We start from the raw sequence: 24,959 nt of genomic DNA on the forward strand, positions 1-24,959 counted from the left end.
GAGTGGCATAACGCAATGCCACAAAAAGATGGGGTGCGAATCTCCCCCCATGTGTTATCGAATGAGAGATGGCGCTTGACGGGTGTCAGAGGGCAGAAGAGGTGGTCTATCCAGGCTGTGTCTGTCACAGAAAGTGGGAAAAGGTGTGGGGCTGGCAAGAATTCCAGGGAACTGATATGTGAACAGACTGAGAAAACAAAATTTAGGCTATGCGAGTTGGTGGGTAATGGATATGGTCTATCCTTGTATATCTTAAAGCCGTAAAAGCGCCATCGATGATTCATGTTCTGTGCCTATTGCATACATTGTATGCCTTGCTCAGTGCAATAGTGTACCTCTCCTTATTACTTTGTATGATGAGCTTTTGTTCAATAAAAAGATTTATTTCAAAAAAATCTGATATCACTCCTAATCTGTGTGGTGTTCTTCGAGGATCAACTTTAGTCCCAACCCTTTTAAAATATATATGGACTCAGTTAGAATGCCCTTCAATGGGTATGGTATTACAAGTCATCAGTACTAAAATGTTGTTCAGCTGTGCCAAAAATCTTGTCGTTCCAGGACATTAGAACTTTAAAAACCTGCCTATCAAAACTTCATTAATGGATGTCCCAAAATGTCTCAAGACTGAGCCCTGGAAAAAACAAATGTATTCCTTACACATATCTAACAATATTCAGCATGTCAACTGGCTGTCAGATCTGCACTCAATTTGATTCTACCTCTCAAAAGTACATGAGGTAAATTATTTAGTTCTGTGGCTAAATAACCACCCATATTGTGCACTCAGTATCTGAAGGCAAGATAGACACTCTACTCCTTAAAAAAGTTAATGTTTGTTTTTTCTGCAACTTATAGGTTTTAGACTCATTGTTCATGCTCTTCATGTTTCTTGCATCATTTACTGGAACTCAGCCACAATCGGAGTTCCTCAATCTATCCTTGAGCTCTTAAAGATGTAATTCAACCACCAGGCTGGTCTCTGGTACAAAAAATGTTACCACGTCACTTGTGTACTAAAAAACAGGCTTAGTTCCCTTTGCATGTGAGGATTAAGTTCATAACCATCTGTATTATCTAAAGCACTTCATGAAGAACAATCAGAATATCTCCACTAGACACTATCTGGCTGGGATCCAAAAGATTCTTACATCACTGGCCTGTCAACCAGTCATTCTCTGATGCTGCCCCAAACCTTTTGGGTTTGCTGCCAAAAAAGATCAGATGCACAGGAGTTGATTTCATTCCAGAAAAAATCCTAACACCTCTATTTCATCTTCATCTGAGTGCTTAATTGGCCCTTCTTTACGATATATTTCAGCTTCATAATCGTTTGGGATTCTCATTTTACTTAGATCTTGCAGCTTAAGGTTTATTTGTCCAGCTATTCTTGTTTTTCTTTCTCTCCAACACTTCCACTCATATTCGCTTCCACCAAATACTGACATGTTTCTCAAGGAACTCAAATAAACACTAAGAAATTTCGCTTTCTCATAGTTCAGGAAACTTTTGATAAAATTATGTATAATTATGCAAAATGCAAATCGGTATGTCAGAGCCATACTTTATTGTGAACTGCATCCTTGCATCGATTTTTGATGAGAGAGCACATTTCCTGTTAAAATATCAGCATGACGAGCACTCTTGCTGTAAATAACAACTGCTTGCATTCTGGTTCTTCACGTTGTTTCCGTTTGATAATTATATTGCCAACGGCTACATAATTAAGTGATGTGGCATTATTGCAAGAATTTTGCATTAATAGGCGTAATGCGAAATGGGATAAATTACAATGACAAAATGTTAATTTCACCCAGGCCTAATTAACACCTTATCATAGTCAGGCTTGCAATCTCTAACTTCATTTGGTGCTTCATGATGCCATCTGATCCACGTTTTCTTGTCCCCTAAATCTGTCCCGCTTCTCTCTTGCCTCTTTTCAATAAATGACTGCCCACAATCTTCAAGCCACCCTAGATCGTCCTTACTGTAGCTCCTCTCTCCTGGTTGCAAATTTGACATGCCTTCAAATTGCATCACATATGCTCTGGGAATATGCATATATCGTCTGCGGATTAGAAGTATGTTCCCCAAATTATAAATAAGTAAGGTTTCTAGTTTTGCATTTATATTAACATTTGTACAAAAATACAAACTGAAAGCGTGTTTACATGTCAGCATTTATGTTTAGAACGAGAACAATGCAAAAGTTCGATATCATCCTGAGTTTCACTCCATGCTGGCCACCTTGACCGCCAGGCCAATAATTACTTTTATTGACACTGTAAAGAGTTAACACGAAAAAGAAAACAATTTTTATTTATGTTTAAATAGATACAGGTATGCTTCTGCTACAGTGCTAATGTTCTCAAGCAAATGTATTGTGTTATTGTAGGCGGCTACTTAGTGTAGAAAAAAGCGACATAATTTGACGTATTTGTTGACATTTATCAATTAAATAATGTCAAAAATACACTTGCTGTAGGTTTCTCTCTTCACCAACTAAAAATATGTTTAAGACGTGGCAAAAATAAATAATTGTAGATGCAGTCATAAATATATGCCATAAAACCAGGAGCACTGAGGCATGTTGTATTTGCTGTAGATTCATTTCCTCTGCTTGTTTTTTGTCTCACCCTTCCATCCTTCTCTGGAGACACTTGAATATTGTGTGTAATTGACTAGAATGAACCCCAAGACATAAGTGAAAGGATCACTGGTTATATCCGGGGCAGTATCATTTCATCGGTGCTCTGTGGTGGCATAATGCACTTCTTGATATCTGCAATGTTATCTGTTGACTGTTTAAAACATTTTGGGTGACAGTCTGGATATAAAAGATGATTTCAAGGTTGTTTGAATACAAAGGGGAAATTGATATATACCAGAATCCAAATGACTTCTAATGGAGAAATGCACAGAATGTTTCCTCAATTTCGCATGGCAATGGGAGTTTAAATTATAGTGTGTGTGTGTGTGTGTGTGTGTGTGTTCATCACTATGGGTGCCGCATTCTCCACACATCATTGTAATTCCCTTAGTCCGTGGTTTTTAATGTATGTTGTAGGTATGTAATTGTAACAATTTTTTTTTTTACCATAGTCATCAAATTTGAATTTGTCTAGTGATTGGTTGACCAAAAGCATGAGAATCAAACCTTCTATAGCCTCATAATATTGTACCTGTGTCTTCCTCTAGGCAGTGGAAGTTGCTGGTAGTCACAGCAGTGGTAGCAGTGAGGAGCTGCAAAGTGGTAAAATGAAGGCCTTCCTCTCCCTGGCTCGTTTTTCTGATGCTCAGTACCAAAGGATTGAGAATTACATGAAGTCTTCGGAGTTTGAAAACAAGCAGGCTTTGCTAAAAAAAGCCAAGGTGGAAGTTGGCTTAATGCGGGAGCACAAGGTCCAGATGAACAGGTATTCCAGTACGCTAATTAGTATGAACACTCATAACCAAGCACTACAGCTATTACTCTAGGTTCAGTATAAAGAATTTTTATAGCTGTCTCATGTTTGCAACAAATATACACTGCGCACATTGATGCATTGAGCTGAAGTATTGGTGCTTTGAACACAATGTCTAACTTACCAGCTTTTTATTTATTTGAAAAGACTTGCTTTTCATACACAGTTATGTTCTCCGCTTTTAATCTGCCTTTCAGTTCTTCATGGACAGTTGCCCAACACTGTAAATTCTGAGATTTGCCTCTTCCACCCTCAATCCTGTGTGTGCAGCTAACATCCTAATGACAAAAGCATAAATTTCTTTCAGCATCATTCCAATTCAAAAGGAATAACTTTGGCTACTTTGCTATTTGTGGCTGGCACCATAAAGTCCTGCATGTATTTTACTTCCTAGATAATGACGGACCATTTTTTCTTCTTGTTATTTTAATGGGCTTTCCTTCTCAAATTGTAAATCTACTTGGATCAGTACCTGATTGTTATCGGAGACTAATAAAATGGAGGATGACCAAGAATTATTTGCGGTGCTGCAAGTCTCGAACTACTGGGGTCGCCTGCTGATTTTGAGTGGGTGAGGAAAGTGCAAGCAGTAAAGAAGATGTCTTTAAATTCTGTATCTGATAGAGACATCTAGCCGCAGATTCCTTACCTTTGGATTTTCCAGGCATCAGACTGGATCCAGAAGATTTTTCTATGAGCATTGTGGTAGGTGGAGTAGATTTCCTCTCTGGGCTGCATCCGTGCCGGAAGTGACATCCTTGTCACCAATATCGACGCCACCTTTGCGGGCTTCCGTCAGTTCTCTTTTCTTTCCGCACCAGTTAGCGGTGATTTGGACAAAGAGCTAACCCTCTGCCAGTTGTTAACAGAATTTTTTCAATGTTTTGTCAAATTCTGTTTTGAGGAATTTTTCCTCCTGGTAGTGTTGAGGGATGTTTTTAAGAAAGGCAGGGTTTAAGCCAGGTGGCACCTGTCATCACGCCATATCTGTAACGGACCCACACCTCCTGTGTCTATGGTGTATCTGAAAGAGACACGTTAGTGATAGATTCCTTGCCTTAGAATATCCCCAGGCATCAGACTGGAACCGGAAAGTTTTTCGTCAGCAGTACCCCTGCGCGTTGGTAGGCGTTGTCGTGTAGCTCCACGTACCTTGCTGGCGTCGTAGCCGCCGAGATGACGTCGTTGGAGCTACTTCGACACGCCCATGCCCGCTGACGTCAGTTCTTTCTTTTTCCGCGCCAGCAAGCGCAGACCCAAGAGAGAGCGGTACTCCTAGTCATATTTTTGACTTGTTTTCTGAGACTTGTTTCTCTTGTTTGTCGAGTACTCGACTTCTGGTGCAGTAGGGATGCCCGGGTCTCAGTCCTGTAGTGACTGCCATCGGAACATGTCGGCGGAGGACCCGCATGTCGTGTGTCTCTTCTACTTCGGGCACGACAATCACCCCGAGACGTGCCTCAGTTGTCAGGCCATGGCGCCGAAGACTTGCGGGAGCGTTCCCGACAGTTCTTTGTGGCCCGGCAATTGCTCCGCGCCACTCAAAGTCCCGCGCCCATGAGCGGTCGAGGGACCGGTCGCGGTGCCTACACCATCATTCGTAGCATCGGGGTCAGGTAAGTCGATACTCCATACCAGGTCGAAGATGCGGTGTCGCTCTTCGCCTACCCCTCACCGGTCACGGAACGCGGTGGAGGGAGTGGGTGGTCACTCCCCCGCGGCTCCGGTGGAGCCTGCGTTGTTGCCTGCGGCCTACTCGCCTTCTCCGGGGCTGTATGCAACTCTGGAAGGAATACAGGTGTGCCTATCGGCCATGGGCCGTTTATTTTCCCCTTCGGGCCCCTCCGGAGCGCCTCTGGGCCCCGTGGAACCGTTGGGTGGTTCTGCCTCCGTGCCGCCGCCTATGGCCCCGGCAATGCCGGCAAGATACCCTGGGACGCCGTTGGCTCTGGCCTCGGCCCCGCCGTTGGCTCCTGGCTCTCAGACCCGCCGATGGCTCTGGCCTCGGCCCCGCCGATGGCTATGGCCTCGGGCGCCGCCACTGGCTCAGACCTCGGCGCCGCCGGCTGGCTCCGGCCTCGGTGCCGCCAGCTGGACCCCGGCATCGGCTCTTAACCTCAAGCTCCCTACGGTGTCTCTCAGGACCAATCTCATGACTGAGGTGATTCGGCCAGGGGCCTCCTCCACAGAGCCGCTGCTGCCCTTTAATCATGCACTTACAGACTTGCTCTGGGCGCCTGGTCCGCACCTCCCACAGGTACTCCTGTGGATAGGAGTGTGGCACAACGGCATCGCCCGGGCGACACCAGTTTCCTCACATAACACCCGACGCCGGACAGTCTGGTTGTCCGGGCCTCTGCTTCTCCCAGCGCATTCCCATCCGCACCTCCAGATAGGGTATTCAAAACAAAAACAAACAAAAAAAGGGGCTGAGCCACCTGGGAACAAGGTTTTTCCTCTGTCACTTTGGGACTGCGGACAGTGCATACTGCATGCCTTTTGGCCCGCTATTCCCAATCTGTGTGGGACACAGTGGCGCTGGTGCTGCCTCAGTGTCCGACGGACGCTCCGACGGTACTCTCCCAAGCAATTACTGAGGGGAGAGATATGGCAATGTTGACTATACGTGGTGGCCTTCATACCGCCGACTCCCTCGGCAGGGCAATTTCTGTGGCGCTCTGCCGTTCCGCCTGGCTCAGAGCCACTGGCTTCTCAGGGGATGTCCAGAATGCTTTGTTGGACATGCCTTTTGATGGCCACGCCTCTTTGGTGACAACCCGGATGGCACGTTGGAACTTTTAAGGACTTTCTGGCAACGGCCCAGTCCTTGGGCCTTTCCGCCACTGCGCACGTGTCTGCCTTTCGATCCTTTCCTGGCAAGGACAAGGCACCCAAACATGTTCCTTTCAAAGCCACTTGCCTGCGCAGCAGCACTCGGCGCAGCCGCTGCAAGGGGATCCGCAGGGGTGGGTCACAGGGCCAGCGGCCGGGTTAGTACGCTGCCGCTCCTGCCACCACGGTCTCCAAACCTTCCTAGTCCGTGGTTTTCGGACTCACCAAACGCCCGTGGACGGCACGATTCTCCATCGCCTCCCCCACGGGCGCACCATCACTTCGGACAGTTGGGTTTTGCAGATAGTCCGAAGGGGCTACTCCCTCCCATTCCGGACTGCCCCTCCGGCCGTGCCCCTCTGTACCACCGCATGTCGGGGGATCACTTCGCGCTTCTTCAGCAGGACGTTCCGGCCCCCTTGGTCAGAAGGGGCAGTCGAGCGCGTTCCGACGCCAATAGTAGGTCGTGGTTGCTATTCCCAACACTTCTTGATTCCAAAGCAGGACAAGGGCCTGCGTCCCTTTTTTAGGCCTCCGTTACGTCACTTACTTCCTTTGGCAGATCAAGTTGAAAATGCTCCCGCTTTCAGTTCACCGTACTCCCTTTCGGCCTTCCCAGCGCCCTTGGGTGTTCACAGAAGTGATGGTGGTGGTCGCAGCTCATCTGTGCAGATCAGGTGTTTCAGTCTTCCCCTATCTCGACTACTGGTTGTTGATGGCGAGCTCGCCCCAAGCAGTTAAAACCAAAGGGGATGATGGACGGAGTGTTGAACATTGCAAGCACTCACCCCCAGTCAACTGATCTGGGTTTAATCCATCATCATTCTTTAGCTCACTCTGCCACCCCAGTTCAGACATGGCCCTATGCAAATCAGTCTGACCCTGTGCCTCATGGGAACAGTCCAGCCCGAACTGCAAAGCCGTGTCTTCCCTGGACCGGAAACAAGCATCCTGTGACTGGTTTCGGGCTCATAACCCTCATCAGCCAGGCTAACTTGAATCCAGTGGCAAAGTGAGCAAGGGACCCACGTCTGGGCATACCCTGTCAACTTAGGGCGAACAAAGCAAAACCAAAGGGGATGATGGACGGAGTGTTGAACATTGCAAGCACTCACCCTCAGTCAACTGATCTGGGTTTAATCCATCATCATTCTTTAGCTCACTCCGCCACCCCAGCTCAGACATGGCCCTATGCAAATCAGTCTGATCCAAGCAGTTGCCTCACACCTCCAACCTACGGCCCACCTCCTGCATTTGCTGTGGTTCTCCATCCACGTGCCGAAGTTGCATCTGGCTCCCTCTCATAAGCTCCTCTTAGTCGGAGCGGTTCTGGACACGGCGCGATTTCGGGTTTATCTTCCTAACAGCGCGTCCATCAGCACCAGATCCCTCTTCCTTCCCCAGCCGGAGCACACAGTGGTAACAGATGTGTCTCTTCGGGGATGGGGCGGCCATATGGGGGAGGCGGAGATCAGAGGCCTCTGGCCGAGTCTGAGCTCCGTATCAATCAGTTGGGGCTTACGGCGATCCTGCTTGCACTCAAACCATTCCTTCCCTCGATCCAGAGGACAGTAGTGCAGGGGTTCTCAGACAGCACCACTGCCATGTGGTACTGCAACTAGCGAGGTGGGGTGGGGTCATGGACCCTATGTCAGGAGGCTCTGCACCTCTGGACGTGGCTGGACCGCCACGGCAGGCATTCTTCTGGTGGTTCAACACTTGGCAGGTTCCGTGCACACCGGGCCGGACAAACTCAGCCGCCGGTGCATCTTGGATCACGGATGGCGTCTTCACTCGGAGGTGGCACTAGGTCTCTTTCAGCAATGGGTAGAACCTTGGTTAGCTCTATTCGCCACCAAACAGAACGCGCAATGTCAGCAGTTCTGCGCGTTGGAGTTTCTAACGTGGCACTCACTCTGAGACGTTTTTCGTCGCGAGTAGAGTTGCGGTCTGTTGTACGCCTTTCCGTCTGTACTACTTATACCCAGAGTGCTGGTGAAGATCAGACGTGACCGGGCCCAAGTTATTCTTGTAGCACCGGACTGGGCTTTAAGAGTTTGGTGTCCCGAGCTACTCAGTATGAGCTTGGATCCTTCGATCAGACTGCCTATTCGGGAGGATCGTCTGTCGCAACAACAGGGGACGGTCCTCCACCCCAACCTGTCCAGCCTCCACCTCCTTGCGTGAAGATTGAGCGGCGACAGTTGATTCCATTTGGCTTGCCTCCTAAAGTTTGTAATGTGATTCTGGCAGCCAGGCGTCCCTCACCTAAACTTTGTACGCCTGCCGGTGGAACAAATTTGTGACATGGTGCACAGCGAAAGCTGTGGACCCCCCCCCTTTCTGCCCCTCTTTCTGAGGTCCTATTGTTCCTTCTCTCTTTGGCCCAGCAGGGCTCTGCTCTGGGCACTGTTAGAGGCTACTTCTCTGCTCTTTCAGCCTTTTTTCAGGCTGTTGTCCATAGATTTCTCAAAGGCATTACTCACCTTTTCCCTCCTATTCCTTTTGTGATGCCTCACTGGGACTTGAACCTGGTTCTCACATACTTAATATGTGTTCCCTTTGAGCCTCTTCATACCTGTCCTTTCCGGTTATTGACTTTGACAACTGTCTTCCTGGTGGCTATCACCTCCGCTAGGTGCGTGAGTGAAGTCCAGGCTCTTTCATGAAAACCTCCTTTCCTGGCAGTTCATCCGGACTAGGTTGGGCTTCGGCCACGTCCCTCCTTTCTACCAAAAGTAGTCACTGTCTTTCATCTGGGGCAAACTGTCACTCTGCCCACTTTCTTTCTGCCTCCGCACCCTCCCAGAGAGGAAGAGAGGCTCCACTGCCTGGACCCAGAATGTGCGCTTTCATTCTACCTCAACCGCACACAACCGTTCCGGGTGGATGACCAGCTCTTGGTTGGCTACTTGGGCACCTAGAAAGGCCGGGCTGTGCATAGGTGGACTATCTCCCGCTGGGTTGTCCTGTGCATTAAAGCCTGTTACTCTCTGGCTAAAAAGGAACCTCCGGCAGGACTGTGCGCCCATTCTACCAGGGCGACAGCAGCTACTACAGCATTGGGACGCGGTGTCCCCCTGCAAGACATCTGTCAGGCAGCTACTTGGGCCTCGCAGCATACTTTCACTAAGCACTATTGCCTTGACAGTCAAGTCCGGAGAGACTGCTTCTTTGGCCGTTCGCTTCTCCGTGACTTTCTGGTGTAATCTCACTTCGCAGATAGATTCCTTACCGCCCGCCCATCCTCCCCGTTCTGTGAACTATTCTCTAGGGTTCAGGTCGTCCCTTTCAGGGCCCTAGTTATATTGCACCAGTAGTCGGTCTCTGGCATGGCTCTGCATTCCTGGCACGGAAAAGTCATGTACAGAACTGACGTCAGCGTGCGTGGGCGCGTCTAAGTAGCTCGGACGACGTCATCTTGGCGGCTACGATGCCAGCGACGTACGTGGAGCAGCACGACGACGCCTACCGACGCGCAGGGGTACTGCTGACGAAAAACGTTACGGATCCAGTCTGACGCCTGGGGATAATCTAAGGTAAGGAATCTATCACTAACTAATGTCTCTTACAGATATCGTTATACAAGTAAGTAACTTGTGCTTCAAGCGTGACCACAACTTTACATCATACTTGGACTGCCAGGCTTTGAGGGAGTGCTCCCTGAAGCTGCTAGTGGCCCGGCTGGCAACACTGCATCATGCGACTCCTTGAAGAGCTCAGTCCCGATCGAGAGGGAGGTCGCAAAAGTGCTTCCGGAGCCTCAAGTCCTCTTCCTGCCACAAAGTCATCGGAACATTCAGGGAAGAGGCACAAGAAGCATAGGAACTTAAAGCGTGCTTCGGCTTCTCCTTGTCTGTCGGACTACGCGACAAAGGAACATCAGCGTACAAGACAGGATTCTTTGAATTTGTTATCAACTCCGAGCCTCCCAGCTTTTCCAGGAACCAGAGTGACACCCGCTCGGGTAAAAGAAGTTTACGAGGCCATGTGCCGCGTATTTGAGTGGACAAACCCCTCCGGCACGCCGTCAGGCCCCGTGGGCTCAGAGGAGGCCCCATCACATTCTGTGCTGGCAGCTTATGCCTTGGCTCCGATAGGCCCCCATGGATCCTGACCGGCATCGATCATGCCACAGTGACCTCCCCCGACGCCAGCCCCAGTGGCAGCGCCAATCCTATTTGCATCCACGAATCCGGTACGCAACTGGATCAATGTTGATCACTGCAGATTCCAGCACTGACAGGACCCACGTGTCCTAGATTGGCGCCTGAGCTATATTCTGGAGGGCTAGGCTTCGGGGAAGAATGGAAGGGGCCAATGGACCCTTTGAAATACCAGTTAGGTCAGAAAGGTATGGACAGGTGTGAGGTCTTCGATGATTCTATTGGTCTGGTCACATCCCCAGATACTGTCATACTTTCTGGCATACTTTCTCCCCCTACCGTAGCTATAGATGAGGGAGCATCATATTCTGTGGTGGTGTAGAGGGCAGCTGAGGTCCTGGATCTTGAGTTGCCCTCGGTGGTAGTCAAGACTAACATCTTGATGGAAGTGCTACAACTGGGAGATCCTCTTCCGAACCCTTTCTCCCTTTTAATGAAGCACTGACAGATGTCCTACTAGGAACATGGTACAGACCCAGCACAGGGTCTCCTGTAAACAGGACAATTGCCTGCCGCCACTGCCTTAACCCTGCAGACCTGAACCTCCTTACCCAACATCCCACCCCTGAGAACTTGGTGGTCCAAGTCTCTGCATCCCATGGCCAGTTCCCTGCCACACCCCCAGACAGGGAATCAAAGAGGCTGGATAACTTGGGGAACATTGTTTTTTTTCACCTGCCTTGAGTCAGTGAACACTGAATGCTTATTTTTTTCTTTCAAATTTGATTTATTTGCATTTTAATGTTAATGACATTTCAGGATTGCACGAATAATCCTTGTCTCCATAGCATTACTTATTCAAAAACTTAACAGTTAACAAAACTCTAGGACAGGCATTTGCATTAGTCATGTAAAATCAGTTTTGAACATAATAGCTCTTATAATAGGTACAGCTTTGCGAATCCCCGGGTTGATAGTCCGACACAATACAAAGTACATTGACCCCACTTAACATACCAATAGTGCGTTTCTATCTTGATGGACTTGGATTATTAGTGCCTGTGGACAGTAAGACTGGATTTATGTCGTCTGAACCGTGTGCATGGAACCACTCCAACATGAGGCTCCAAATATCTTTAGGTCTAGACGCTGCGGGCATGAGTTCCCAAAATAACGAGAGCTGAGTTTGACAATATGTAATATCTCGTGGCCACTCCTTCACTGAGGGGGCATGCAGTTTCCTCCAATGTATGTGTTTAGCAAGCAGCAATAACATCAATTTCCGATGGCCAGTAGGGGTATCTTTTACGAACCCTAGCAGTCTTACCTGCGGGTTAGGGGTGGTTGGTGTGCTCAGAATTACCCGGATGATGTGAAAAATCTCTGTCCAGTACCTTGCTATAGCGGGATACTCCCATGCAACATGCAAGAATGTTGCAGATACCGCCTTACATCTCGAGCAATTGGACCTAGGCCTCAGACCCATGCAGTGTAGCTGGGAGCGGGTTCGATAGAATCTGTGCAGATATTTAAAATGAATTAAGTGCAACTTGTAGTTGGGCGATAGCATCTTTAATTGAGCACAACAATATTTCCATTGTTCTGCTGTAAGTTGGGGGTCTAGTTCAGTATTCCAGACCGATAGTGCCTTGGGCTCTACTACTGCGGCGATGTTTTGCATTTTATTATAAAGCCTTGTGATCAATCTGCGTGGTGAAAGGTTAGTTATCATTTGTTCTTGGGCGTGCATAATGGGAGGTTGGTTAGGGAAGGTGCCATACAGTGGGTGACAAGTAGCCCGTATTCAGTAGTACAGAAATAGCCCAGTAAAAGTGAACTCTGTGACTCGCTCCGCGTTAGGGGGCAGCATGAATGTGTCCCCAGGGTGCAGCTAGTTTAACATTTCCTTTCTCCTCCAGTGGTGGCAACTGGGGATTTTGTGCCAGCGAGGCTGATAGGGCATAAAGAACCTCCAACCCAGCTCTCTTTCGCAGCCCATTCCAACTCCACCTCAGCATCTTGACCGGGACAATTTAATCGGGGGGGGGGGGGGCGTTTGAATGGCTGGAATAGCGCCACCTGTAGTGGGATTGGTGCCGCTCTGTCCAGTTCGACCGCCACGTGTGACTGAAAAGGTGTGGGATGAAGCCAGTAATGGAAAAATTGGGCTTGTGCGCAGTAGGCATAAATAGGGATGTCTGGCGCACCCTAACCGCCCTGAGCCAGAGGGCAAATCAGGAGTGCCCATGATCGGTGTTTGTGAGCGGGAGGGGAATATTAATAAATACGTAGAAAAAATGTAGGGAGGATAACCATTTTAGCAATAGCAATGGGTCCAGCCATCGAAATCGAGAGATGGGACCATATCTTGATTGTTTTCCAGCCAGGACACTGCTCCACCATAGTTTTCGTTCCAGAGTTCCTGTTTAGTTTGGCACAGCCAGATCCCTAGGTATCGGGTCGGGCTGGTTGCCCATTGGGGAGGGTATTCCAATGGATAGGGCAGGGTACTTAATGTTAACGGGAACAGAACCGACTTAGACTTAATCTGAATGCCTGACAACCCACCAAATTTAAGGATTTCACATTTTACCGGAATTAGGTTTGTCTCGGGGTTATTATTATATAAGGTAATGTTGTCCACATATAGCGAGACTATGATGCCGCGAGCAGTGAAGCCCAGCCCCCTTGCTGCATGGTGCTGTCGAAGTGCTGTCGCAAGCGGCTCTATGGCTATCGCAAATAGTAATGGGGATAGGGGACAACCCTGTCTCGTTCCCCTGGTAATGCATAGTGGAGGTGAGATCAGATCGTTTATTCTAAGTCTGGCTGTGGGTGAAGTGTGGAGTATTTTTAACTGACCTATGAAAGTAGGTCTCATAAGTATCGAGAGTAGGTGCTGCCTTTCGAGAGAATCGAAAGCCTTTGTTGTATCTAAGAGGGCCGCTAATGCCAGGAGTTGAGGGTTTAAATAGTGAAGTATATTGAAAAATGTTCATAGGTTATGTGATGTTGACCTACCCGGAATAAATCCAGATTGACCTGGTCTGGCTGTCAAGGGCAACAGTGGTTTTAACCAGTTTGCCAGCAGTTTAGCATAGATTTTTGTGTCGAGGTTTAGTAGGGAGAGAGGGCGGTATGAGTCTCTATCATCGGGAGATTTCCCAGGTTTTAGCAGGGATAGTATTATAGCCTCTCACATTGTGGGCGGGAATGTCCCCAATTCCTGTGCCTCCTCATATAGCTGTAGGAGTTGTGGTGCTAGCAGATCGAGCTATGTCTTATAGAATGCTGCTGTTAGCCCATCTGAACCAGGCACCTTGCCTGCAGTGAGGCTGTTTATTACCTGAGTAACATCTTCCACCGTGAAAGGCTTGTCTAAGCTGCTCAACCACAGTAGTTCAATAGTATCTAGGTAGGCCTGTAATTCTTCGGGAGTAGACTGAGAGGAGGATCTATAGAGTGTTGAGTAGTGGTTAGTGAATTGTTCCAGTATTCCCTCTCACGGTTGTCATCAAGGATTTCGGTTATAAATAGATCGGTGGTGTGAATATGTAGGGTATTAGCTAGTGTCTTTCCTGGTCTGTCACAAAATCTCTGTATCTTCGTGCTTGAGCATATTTCCCTAGGAATTTCACCTCTCTGTCGGCTTCCTCGTCGCATTTTATAATGTTTGCTTTAATGTCGCTCAGCCGTTGTAAGTTCCCAGTGGTATAATATTGTGACTCCAGGTCTCGAATATTTGTTTCTAACTTGCTAAATATTTGTCTGATAGATTTTAGTACCCCAGCTTGCCTAGAAATACACTTCTCAAACCTTCCCATAGTGTGGCCTGAATCTGCACCGAACCTGTGTTGATGGAAAAGTATTCTGTTATGTCCCCTCTGATCTCCTCTTTAAATAGGGTGTCTGTGAGGACGTGTGGTGGTAATCTCCAACAAGATGATTTTGGTGGGCCATCTGGAATAGACAGTATTAGCAGGACTGGAGCATGGTCAATGAGCATCCTAGGTAATAGTCGTATGGCTGTGGTCCAGGTAGTTGCATCTGGAGAAATCAGCCAGAAATCTAGTCGAGACCAGGAGTTATGTTGAGCCGTGATACAGGTTCCCTCATATGTTGATGGATGCCACTTGCTCCACACATCTTATCAACCCAGCCTCAGTAATTGATGTCATTTAGAGCTACACTGGATTTTGGGTGTAGTTTATGGGAGCTACCATTCCTGTCCAGAGTATCATTTATTATTGCATTAAAGTCCCCCACCCATCCCCCAATATTATGGTGTCATAGCCTACTGTCTGTATTTTAGCCCAGACGTCATGGAAGAAATCGGGTTTGTCCACATTTGGACCGTATATCGCTGCCAACATGACATACACCTCGCCAAGTTTCCCTCCTAAGACCACAAAGCTGCCATCTGGATCAACCTGCGATGTAATCATTTTCCAATTCACCCCGCGTCTCATTAGGATGGATACCCTCTCTGGCGTAGTTCGAATAAACAGAGGAGTAGATAGTACCCCAGCATCTGTTGTGTAATTTGGTGTGTGAGGTGTTGTGTAGATGTGTTTCTTGCATGAAACAGATATCTACATTATGTCTGTCTAAATAGGACTGAATAAGCTGAGCCTTCCGGAAATTATTTACACCCCTGACGTTCCATGTGAGGAATTTGTATTCTGTCATCTTAAATTGTTACTTTCTGTACCCCGGCGTGGGCAAGTGGCCTGCTTAGGTTCATTCTCTATAAAACTGTGCTTGTGCGAGCTAAACATACCACTAATAGAGCCAGAACTGGCTGAATAGTGCTGCTTTTGGCTAATGTTCAATTTCTTGTTGCTGTCCTTTGGGTGACGCACCTTTGAACTGTCCTGTCCAACTTCAATAGCGACCCAGTTCCTCCCCACCACCCACATCAACCCCCCCAATTAGGTTGAGAATTGTATCCCCCCCAAAAACCACAGACTGAAAGACTAGTCCCGGATTCGTTCCTGCGGACCAGTGTTGGGAGATTTCCCTTGGGGCATGGGTTGACCTGCAATTAGGGTGGCCGCATACGTTAAACGAGAGCGGCACAGTCGCTCTTAAAAGCTTAGTCTGCGAGGAGGAGGCCTACAATATCAACTATATTTTGAGAAAACAAAGGGGGAATCTTATAACAGTAGCCTCTGTAACCCCATTAGTATAAAGAATAGCTGAGAGTACAGCCCCTCACATTATCACTGAGACCAGTTCCAAGAGTTTCTTTAGATGGTGATTTTGCAGCATGTGTGGACTTTCCAATATGTTTGGCAGATTTTAGCGCAGATTTGGCATCCATGAAGTGGTGTGCCAACCCCTCATAACTAATCTTCAACTTGGCCGGATACAGTAAGGCATACGGTATATCTGCTTGTCGCAACAATCTTTTTACTGGCAGGAATTCGCGTCTTGCTGCTTGTTCTGCTGGGGTAAAGTCTGGATAGATGGAGATATTGTTACCTTTGTGATTAATGTTACCTTTCACTCTGGCCAACCGTAGAATTGCATCGCGGTCCTGGTAGTTTAATATGCGTGCTAAGATTGGTCGTGGTGTAGAGCCCACCGGAGGTGTTAACCCCAAAGTGCGGTGAACTCTCTCCACTATAAAGAGTGCTGAGAGGTCTAAGTTGAATAGTTCATGCATCAGGTCCTCCACGTATGTTTCCATCTTCACTATCACGGTTGTCTCAGGGATTCCCGTGATGCGTAGATTATATCTACGAGATCGGGCCTCTAAATCTTCATTCTTGGCTTTCATAATGTTCAGTACTCTATCCATGTTTAGCAATCTTTCCTTTGTTTCTATCTGAAACTCGAGTTGCTCAGCAGCTCGATTGTCCAGTCTATCCAGACGCTCCTAATGGGAGTCCACCTGTCTCTTCACCTGGTCCATCCTAGTATTCATCAAGTCCAGCTTCTGATCAATAGTTTTTAGGCTAGCTTTTATTTCCAGTAGGAGGGCACGGCAGTCATCGCTTCCTCCCTCGACACCCTCTCTAGTGCCAGATTCGTTGTCAGTGTACATCGTCATCTTTATGCCTTGTGAGTCTTTTGTGCTCAAATGAGAGCTTGGCCTGCTTGTCGTCGTGTTTGCTGGATGTCTACACACCAAATCCAGAAGTGCACCACCAAGAAGTCTCACTCTACCACGATTCCGCACAGCAGCTGTCTGTACACAAGACTAGGAGTGGCACTCAACGGATCAAACACAGGTCTTGGGTTGCCAGGTGGGGGAACCCTAGGACGCACCCTCCAGGGATCCGCAATCAATGCCACTTGATTCAAGTGTGCCCTGCGTTGGAACTCCGCATGGGAGCGTCTGCGTTCAATGAGGCTCGAGTCCAGTAGTCCTGGGTGTATTTCACCGTTTCGTTAAGGCTGCGCCGGGGTCAGGAGATATAGAATCACTCGAGGGGATCAGGTGGTCCACTGATGTGGCCCACGGCCAGGGCCCCTGCGCCTTGTCTAGGTCTGTCCCCTGCTACTTCAAGCGCGGATTCGGCTGGTGTCTCTGCATGCAGGCCTCCGATGCCGCATGTAGGAGAGTAGGGTCTACAATCCTATGATCACCCAGATTTTTTGCTTTTGCTTCATTGGTTTACGACTTTCCCCGGCTGTGGGCCTGCCAATCAGACCCACAGCCTAGCTGTTCTCTCTCGAAATTAACACACATGTACATTAGGTGCATCCACTAATTGGAACTGGGCCGCCTTGTCAGTCCCTGTCTCAGCATACCACAGGTATCCAGGGCATCGGTGTACCCAGGGCCTACCAGGGGCTGCAGCATGTATTATGCCACCCCCGGATGGCCGCCCAAATCTGACACAACTGGCTGCACGACAGCTGGGGCCGCGTGGTGTAATCACCCGTTGCTATAGGTGTAGTATTCCTACGCCTAACCCTAAGATGGACACATGGATTCCTATCAGTCACTCCTATGGCAGGCCTTATCAATCCTGAAGGCAGAGTGCAGGGAATCATGTGGGACGGTGCTCTGGCGCGAGCTGAGCCCGTCGACGGCTTGCGGAACCAAGTCCTAATAGCCGTTCCATGGTGACGCGGGCCAACTACTTTTAATGCATAATAACCCTTGCGGTTATTTGCTAACTTTGGCGTCGCATCACCTACACATGTCGAGTAAGGTGTCATACGAATGGGAATACGAACCCCTCGCCAGTCCTGGCGACGGGGTTAGCATTCCCCCCCTTTTAGAGGGACACGACATGGAAGTAACCTTGAACCCCGGTTAAAGTTGACTCAAGCCTCAGCATCACAAAATGGATGCTGCCACCAGACACAAGTCTGACCTCCTGCTGCTGGGAGACCTTCCAGCGAGGGGAGCTTGGACAAAGGGTTTCCTGTCGAGGGCGGTGTTAGCACCATCCCAGACCGGGTTTGTGTATCCCAGGTAGGCAGGGCTGAAAGGAAGGTGATTGCAAGTGGCACCCCGGTGCTCACTGTGCATAGCCCGGCTCAAACCAGTTTCGGGGGCACCCCAGCCCCTGAGCTGGGGCGAAGCCGGACAAAGGATAGGGGTGTCACCACCCCCCTCCTGGCTCCACCCATAGGTAGGACCTAGTCACGGGCCAGCCCCTTTTCTTAGAATAAAGGTAGGAGCGAGTCCCCTTCCCAAATTGGATAATCGGATAATCAGATAATCGGATAATTCTGAATCTTGAACTACTTTCCACGAAAGGAACTCCGGACTATTTCTGAAGACTCTCCCTTGTGGCTAAGGAGTAGCCACCCTGCACCAGCAGGCACCACCTAAGCGCTTGCGGTTTGCTGTACGTCTCTCCCACGGATCAAGACTGCCCAGCTCGACGAGACCCGAGTTCCCTGCCATCTCTGACCTTTTACCTACCTCATCAGCCCAGCTGAGAGTCGTAGGTGTGACGAGACCTGCGGGACCGGCTATCTTCAGAACCTGCACGACGCTTATCTAGCACGCCCACCGAGGGACCCTCGAGTGAGTGCACCTAGGGTTTGAGAAGCCCTAACCCTGAGCAGCTCCAGCACCGAAGTCTGCCTCCCCAGCATCCACGAGATCTGCGTGGGGGCCCTTCCGCTCCTTGCTGTTCACCGCGTTGTCCGACCACTTGCCGACCGACTTGTGGCCCTCTTCACGACGCAACAAGATTGTTCATCACTAGTCTGGTTGCTCCAGACTGGCTCTTGCTCCCCTTCAACAGAGGAGTACCACGGACCCTCCTGGTCCACTCCAGACGCCATCTTGACTCCCCCGCTTGGGTTGCCACTGCCAAGATCCGCTGCCCCATTCCTGGGCCCAGCATCATCGACAGCAGACACCTTCGTGGGACAGCTCGCCCTCCATCCTGGTCGCCGCCGCGCCTCCTGGTCCGAGGAACAGCCGAGTCCGACGTCAACCACTCACCTGGTCGAGGTGACTTCAGCCGGTACCCTCCTGGTGCCCACACGATCGCTGGCTAGCGGTTGAGAACTGAGTCCCCTCTGCTTTCAGGTTTCCTTCATCCCCGATCCAGGCTTGGATCTCGCTGAATATCGTCACTGGTCGCCTGCCAGCAACTTCTTCTTTCAGGCTCCTGAGACTACAACGAGGACTCCCGACATCTTGCCGAACTTCACGCAGCCGCAGCCTCTGGGCTAGGTAACTCGAGCATTTCGGTGCTCCATCGCAGGTTCGCTCTACAAGTGTCCAGTTCCTTTTTCGTTTAGTCCCACTGATCAGATCACTCCGGAATCAGTACCTCCAGACTCTAACCATTCGCATTTCACTGTAGTGTAGATGGTCTCTCGTGCCCCTCGGGCATTTGTGTAAATTGTGCAACTGAAGTATTTTCCTAAGAGTTTTGTAGTGTGCTTAGCTCCCTGACTCATAAAGAGCCAGGGTAGTCTTGTTATAAATAAATATCCTTTTATTTTCATAACAACTTGTGTGGTGTCCTTTCACTTGGTATTCAAGGGGTATATGTGATGGTAAACAGCTGGCTTAACACGCCCTCTAGAGTTTAGCCTAAGACTGCTCGTATCCACGCTACTAGGATAGCTGGTCTATAATGTTGACTTACAACCAATCATCAATAAGGGTCGTTTGGAATGATACACAGTGATCACTAGAATAGTGAGCACTACATATCAGGCCAACTTCTCACACCGCATCTCTCCGACGGTTTAAGGAGTGCCGCAGGAACCTCGGAACAGCTCAACACTCCCTTACCGCCCGGCTCACTAACCGCGAAGGTATTCTCTGCCCCAGGGGCCTCGCTTGGCAGCCGCTGCACACACAGGATTCAGCCCACCACCTCGTAATTCTGGGCCAGCCCTCCGCAGCACAGCCTGTGCCCATGATTGTTCGTCTCTCCACTCGTCACCTCAGGGTGCCTTCTGCGTGTTACGTGGCACAAGATCCACCGCCCTACGGGCCGAGCAGGCGCAGTGGATGCGCGTAGCACCACCAGGTAGGCCCGGGCTCTCCTGCTCTATGTATTCTCAGGCCTGCGATCGCCGCATTTAGCACCGATGATTTACGGCCCCCGGGCAGGCTCATCCTCTACTGTAGGCTCGCTCTGGCCTCCCAATCATCAGCAGGGTCTCAAGTCGCGAGAGGCGTCATGTTTGCTTCGGCAGCCGCAGCAGGCCACACAGCAGGGCCCACCGTCTCTCTGTCTGCGGGTTTTTCGGCACTGAAGGCTTCTGCAGTTTTTTCTTTGCCTCCTGCGGTAGCCCCCTCCTCTCGCCTCTCTCGGTTCGATGTTCCTTGGCGACTGCAACCGCACTCAAAGGTAGGATTGTTCAGGATCTTGCCCTTTTAGCAAGCGGCCATTACGCTACTTTGCAAGCCACGCCCTCACACTGAATGCTTATTGGGTCGTTACTCCCACACTCTGTGAGGCACAGTTGCGCAAGTGTTGCCACAGGTCCCAGAGGAGGCCCGGGCTCTTATCTCCCAAGCAATCAAGTACGGGAAAGACACAGCTAAGTTCACCATTAAGTGTGGTTTGGACACGACCGACTCCCTGGGCAGAGCAGTTTCGTCGACGGTGGCACTTAAGCACAATGGCTTGCTGAGAACATCTGGCTTTTCAGGGGGTGTCTAGGCTTTCCTCATGGACATGCCCTTTGATTTTAACAATCTTTTTGAAGATAAGGCAGACTTTGCGCTAAAGCACTTTAAGGACTCGCGGAGTACAGCAAAGTCCATGGGCCTCGCAGTTGCCCCGCGTCATCCACAGTCTTCCTATCACCCCTTTCGTAGCTACGAAAAGGGCTTTCCACCGTGCCAACCATATTCCAACCACCGCCCCATGCAAGCTTCCCACACTGTGCGGGGGTGAGGACGTAGTTCATACCGACTGTGGGTCAGGTAGGCAGAGGTCTGCCGCAACCACCTTTCCCCCTGCAGCCTCTAAGCCCTCCTAATCTTGCCATATAAGATCATGGGTGCCCAGTTGGTGGCAGAATCAGCCTTCATCTCCTCCACTGTCAGTCCATAACATCGGACAGGTGGGTTTTACAGATTATACGGAGGGGCTACTTCCTTCACTGCAAATTCTCACCTCCCCCACCCCCTTTTCCTCCATCTCATGACCGGCTGACGGAGGATCATTTGTCCTTGCTCCGCGAGGAAGTCATGACTCTTAGCCAAGGAAGCCATGCAGAGGGTTCTGGTGTCAGAAGTAGGCAGTGGTTGCTATTCTCGCTACTTTCTGATAACCATTAAGAACAAAGGGCTTCGGCCTATCTTAGATCTGAGAACACCCAACCTCTTCCTCACAAAAAAGAAGTTCAAGATGCTCACATTGGCTCAGGTTTTGTCTGCCCTGCACCTAGGTGTCTGGATGGTAGTGATGCACTTGCAGGACGCCTAATTTCATATACCTGTCCTGCCTGTCCATCATTCTTACCTGCGGTTTACTGTAGGCCATGAGCATTTTCAATTCAAAGTGCTCCCTTTTGGACTTACCCGTGCCCCTGGGGTTTTCACCTAGGTGTTAGCGGTGGTTGCAGTGCATCTATGGAGGTCAGGGATGCAAGTCTTCCCCTATCTCGATGGCTGGCTGTTGAAGGCGGGCTCGCACCAGGTTGTCGTATCCCACCTCCAAACTAAGGCGAACCTCCTGCGCTTGCTGGGGGCTCACTATCAAGGTGCCGAAGTCACACCAAACCCCTTCTGGCGCTCCCTTTCATCTGAGCTGTTCTGGACACAATGCAGTTTCAGGCTTATCCTCTCGAGCAGCGAGTCTGGGATATTCAGACTATGATACCAATGTTTAAGCCTCTATCTGGGATTTTGGTGAGAATGACAATGAGACTGCTGGGCCTTATGGCCTCCTTCCTCCACTTTGTTTGTGACACATGCCTGCTGGCATAAACGGGCTCTGCAGTGGGGCCTGAAGTTGCAGTGGGCACCTCATCAGTGAAGTCTCTCTGACATTCTACAGATCTTGGAGGGCACTGCAAAAGATCTGCAGTGGTGGTTAACGAACCACGATTGGGACAGCGGCAAATCTACTCCCTTCCCCAACCAGATCTGACAGTTGTGACAGATGCGTCACTCCTGGGCAGGGGCAGCCACCTGGGAGAGCTGGAGATCTGGTCTCTGGGGGAATCCGGACTCCACATCAACCTGTTGAAGCTCCGGGTGATCCGACTGGCATTGAAAGCCTTTCGACCCTCCATCAAGGGAAGTCTAGTGCAAGTGTTAATGGACAACACCACCGCCATGTGGTACTGCAACAAACAGGCCAGGGTGGGGGTCGTGGAACCTTTGTCTAGAGGCCCTGCACCTCTTAACATGATGGGAACATCAGGGCGTTTCCCTGGTGTTTCAACACCTGGCGGGATCTCTGAACGCCAGAGCTGACATACTCAGCTGAAGATGCCTAGCAGATTCCAAATGGCCTCCACATAGAGCGGCGATGCAAGGTCTCTTTCAGCAGTGGGGAGAAACTCGGTTAGATCTGTTCCTCACTGCCTAGAATGCGCAATGTCAACAATTTTGCACGCTGGAGCTTCCAAGACGGTTCTCACTCAGAGATGCTTTTCGTCTCAAGTGGAGTTCAGGCCTCCTTGTACCCCTTTCTGCCCATACCACTCCTGATCAGAGTACTCAAGAAGATCAGGGCCCAACTCATCCTTGTGGCTCTGGACTGGGCGCGGTTGCCACATCAGCCATCACTTTTCAAATTACCTATTGTACATAAGTTTCTTAAAGTTCTCGAACAGTTGGTCCTACCTTCACCCTTCATCATGCTTCAGTGAAACTTAAATTTAGTTCTGATGTTTCTGATGTGCATTCCTTTTAAGTCGCTTTACAACTGTCCTATATGGCTCGTTACCATCAAGATGGCCTTTCTAGTGGTAATAACATCTGACCAGAGGGTCCGTGAGCGCAAGGCTTCGTCATCAAACCTCCAGTCCTCAACATCTTCTCAAACAGGCTGGTCCTTTGCACTAGAGTTTGCTTCCTTCCGAAAGTGGTCACTCCCTTTCATGTAGGACAGTCCGTCACCCTGCCTACCTTTTACGCTCCGCAAACAACTCTTCATGGTGGATGTTGGAGCCCAGAAAGGGAGGGCGCTACAGAAACAGACCATCTCTCGATGCATCGTGTTCTGTATCAAAATCTGCTACACCTTGTCCAAGATGGAATACCCAGAGGGCTTGTGTGCTCATTGCACCAAAGCCATGCTGCAACCACTGCGTTAGCAAGTGGAGTTCTGTTCTTGAACATCTGCCAGGCAGCAACGTGGCCATCTCTGCACACATTTACCAAGCACTACTGCATGGACAGGCAGGTCCGTTGGGATGGGCACTTTGCCCAGTCGGTCCTACAGATCCTTTTAGTGTGGCATTGTTGCTCAGGCCCTCCTCCGGGAAGGTATTGCTTGGGTTTGTATTCTTCAGTAAGGAATCGCGACTAGAAGTCTCTAGCAGATGAACAAGTTACTTTCCTTCTGAAATACCTTATCTGGTAGAGACTCTATCTAGGCTCAGACTCTTTACCGACCCACAGATTCAGGGCTGTTTCCCTTTCAGGGCCCTAGTTTCACCCACCAGTGGTCAGTACTCTTCGTGGTTGCATGCTTCTGGTGTGGAAAGTCGCGAAAAGAAACTGATGCCTGCATGCTGGGGTGACGCCTACATAGGCACCACGCTTGTTGCTTCAGGTACCAGCGATGCCACCTACCAGTGTGCAGGGGTACAGCTCACTAAATATTTCTGGATCCAATTCGACACCTGGGGATAATTCTATGGCAAGGAATCTGCAATAAGATAGACTCTACCAGCTAACTCATTGCCTCTGGTATGTAACTTGTTCTTCTGCCCGCATGGGGCATAGTGCATCCTCATCCACATGGCAAACCAGGCAAATTTTGCATTATTTGGGGTGTTCCTTTGATGAACCTAACAAACTCAGAAATCTTTGAAAACTAGATACCCATGGGAATTAAAGGTGGTCTGATGCCTGTAGATCACTACCTTTTCTTACCCAGAATGCCCTGCAAACCTCAAACTTTTCCCCCAAACTTCTGTGACTGAAAGTTCAGAAATCTCTGACGATCCAAGAATTCCTACTGCCCACAGTTCCCATACTTCAGTAGTTAAAACAGTGCGCTGCTTGTGTGGATGGGACTAGCACACATGACAGTAAAGGCCCAAAACCTAACGTGGAGACATCAAATCAGCCTACTTTGGTAATGTGAGTAGCTGTAGAAATTGGGCCTGAGCTCATCTGCCACTCACAGAAACCTACCAATGCCCATACATACAGGGCTTTCAAAGCAGGTCTGCCTTGCATTGATCCATCTGCTTTCTTATTTTTTTCACTTTCCTTTTCCTTCCCCCTTTTCTAAGAGATTCTTTTACCTGCAGATTCCTCACCTTTGAATAACCACCAGACAGTCCAAGACTTCTGAAATAGCTCTCTGGTGCCAGTTGAGGACACAGGTTCAGTGACAATATTGGGTGGGGATTGTGATGACATCATTGTGGCCATGTAGTGCCATGACTGGTGCCCAGATGCCAGTTTTGTGTTTTTAACTTCAGTGCATGCGAAGGTTCATTCTTTGACACAGTGTTGAATTTTTTCTCACAAATGTTTGCAGGTGGGACAAGGTAGGCACATAATCTCCGAAAAGGTCTGATTTTAAGCCCTGTCATTGGTGGGACTGCCAAATGTCAGCACGGATCTGCTCGATGACCAACTCTGGTTCATCCAGGTGGTTCACCTTCACAATACATCATGTGACTTTGCCAGCAGATGTGTTTTCAGACCATCCAGAAGCGTAGCGCGAAACTTTTCATGGCGTGCTCTCAAGAGGTTTGTCGAGGATGCAACAGTACGAGGTCACAGCCAAGGGCCAGGTCCAGGTCACCATCAAGGACACCCCCATCAACCAGAACTTTAACAAAAAGGAGACGCATGAAGAAGAAAAATCACTCCTTCCCCATAAATGCCAAAATCAGCAGGTAAGCCCAAGTCTAAGCCCCCTCCGCACTGTCTCCAGAGTCTGAGTTAGTGGAGGTTTCCCTGGAGGCGACGTCCATG

The 24,959-nt window shown here is 49.3% G+C and overlaps 1 protein-coding gene across 1 annotated transcript in view; it reads left to right on the top strand.

The window, feature by feature from the left end:
• The window catches only part of ATM (ATM serine/threonine kinase), a 1,586,045-nt gene that overhangs the window by 1,164,483 nt on the left and 396,603 nt on the right, over positions 1-24,959 (top strand). The window contains exon 49 of the mRNA XM_085621514.1: positions 3,199-3,416. Within this exon, the coding sequence (XP_085477640.1) occupies positions 3,199-3,416 (218 nt within the window). The remainder of the gene's footprint in view (positions 1-3,198; positions 3,417-24,959) is intronic.

The sequence above is a fragment of the Triturus cristatus genome, chromosome 8 (genome assembly GCF_964204655.1).
Source record: "Triturus cristatus chromosome 8, aTriCri1.1, whole genome shotgun sequence".
Lineage (NCBI taxonomy): Eukaryota > Metazoa > Chordata > Amphibia > Caudata > Salamandridae > Triturus > Triturus cristatus.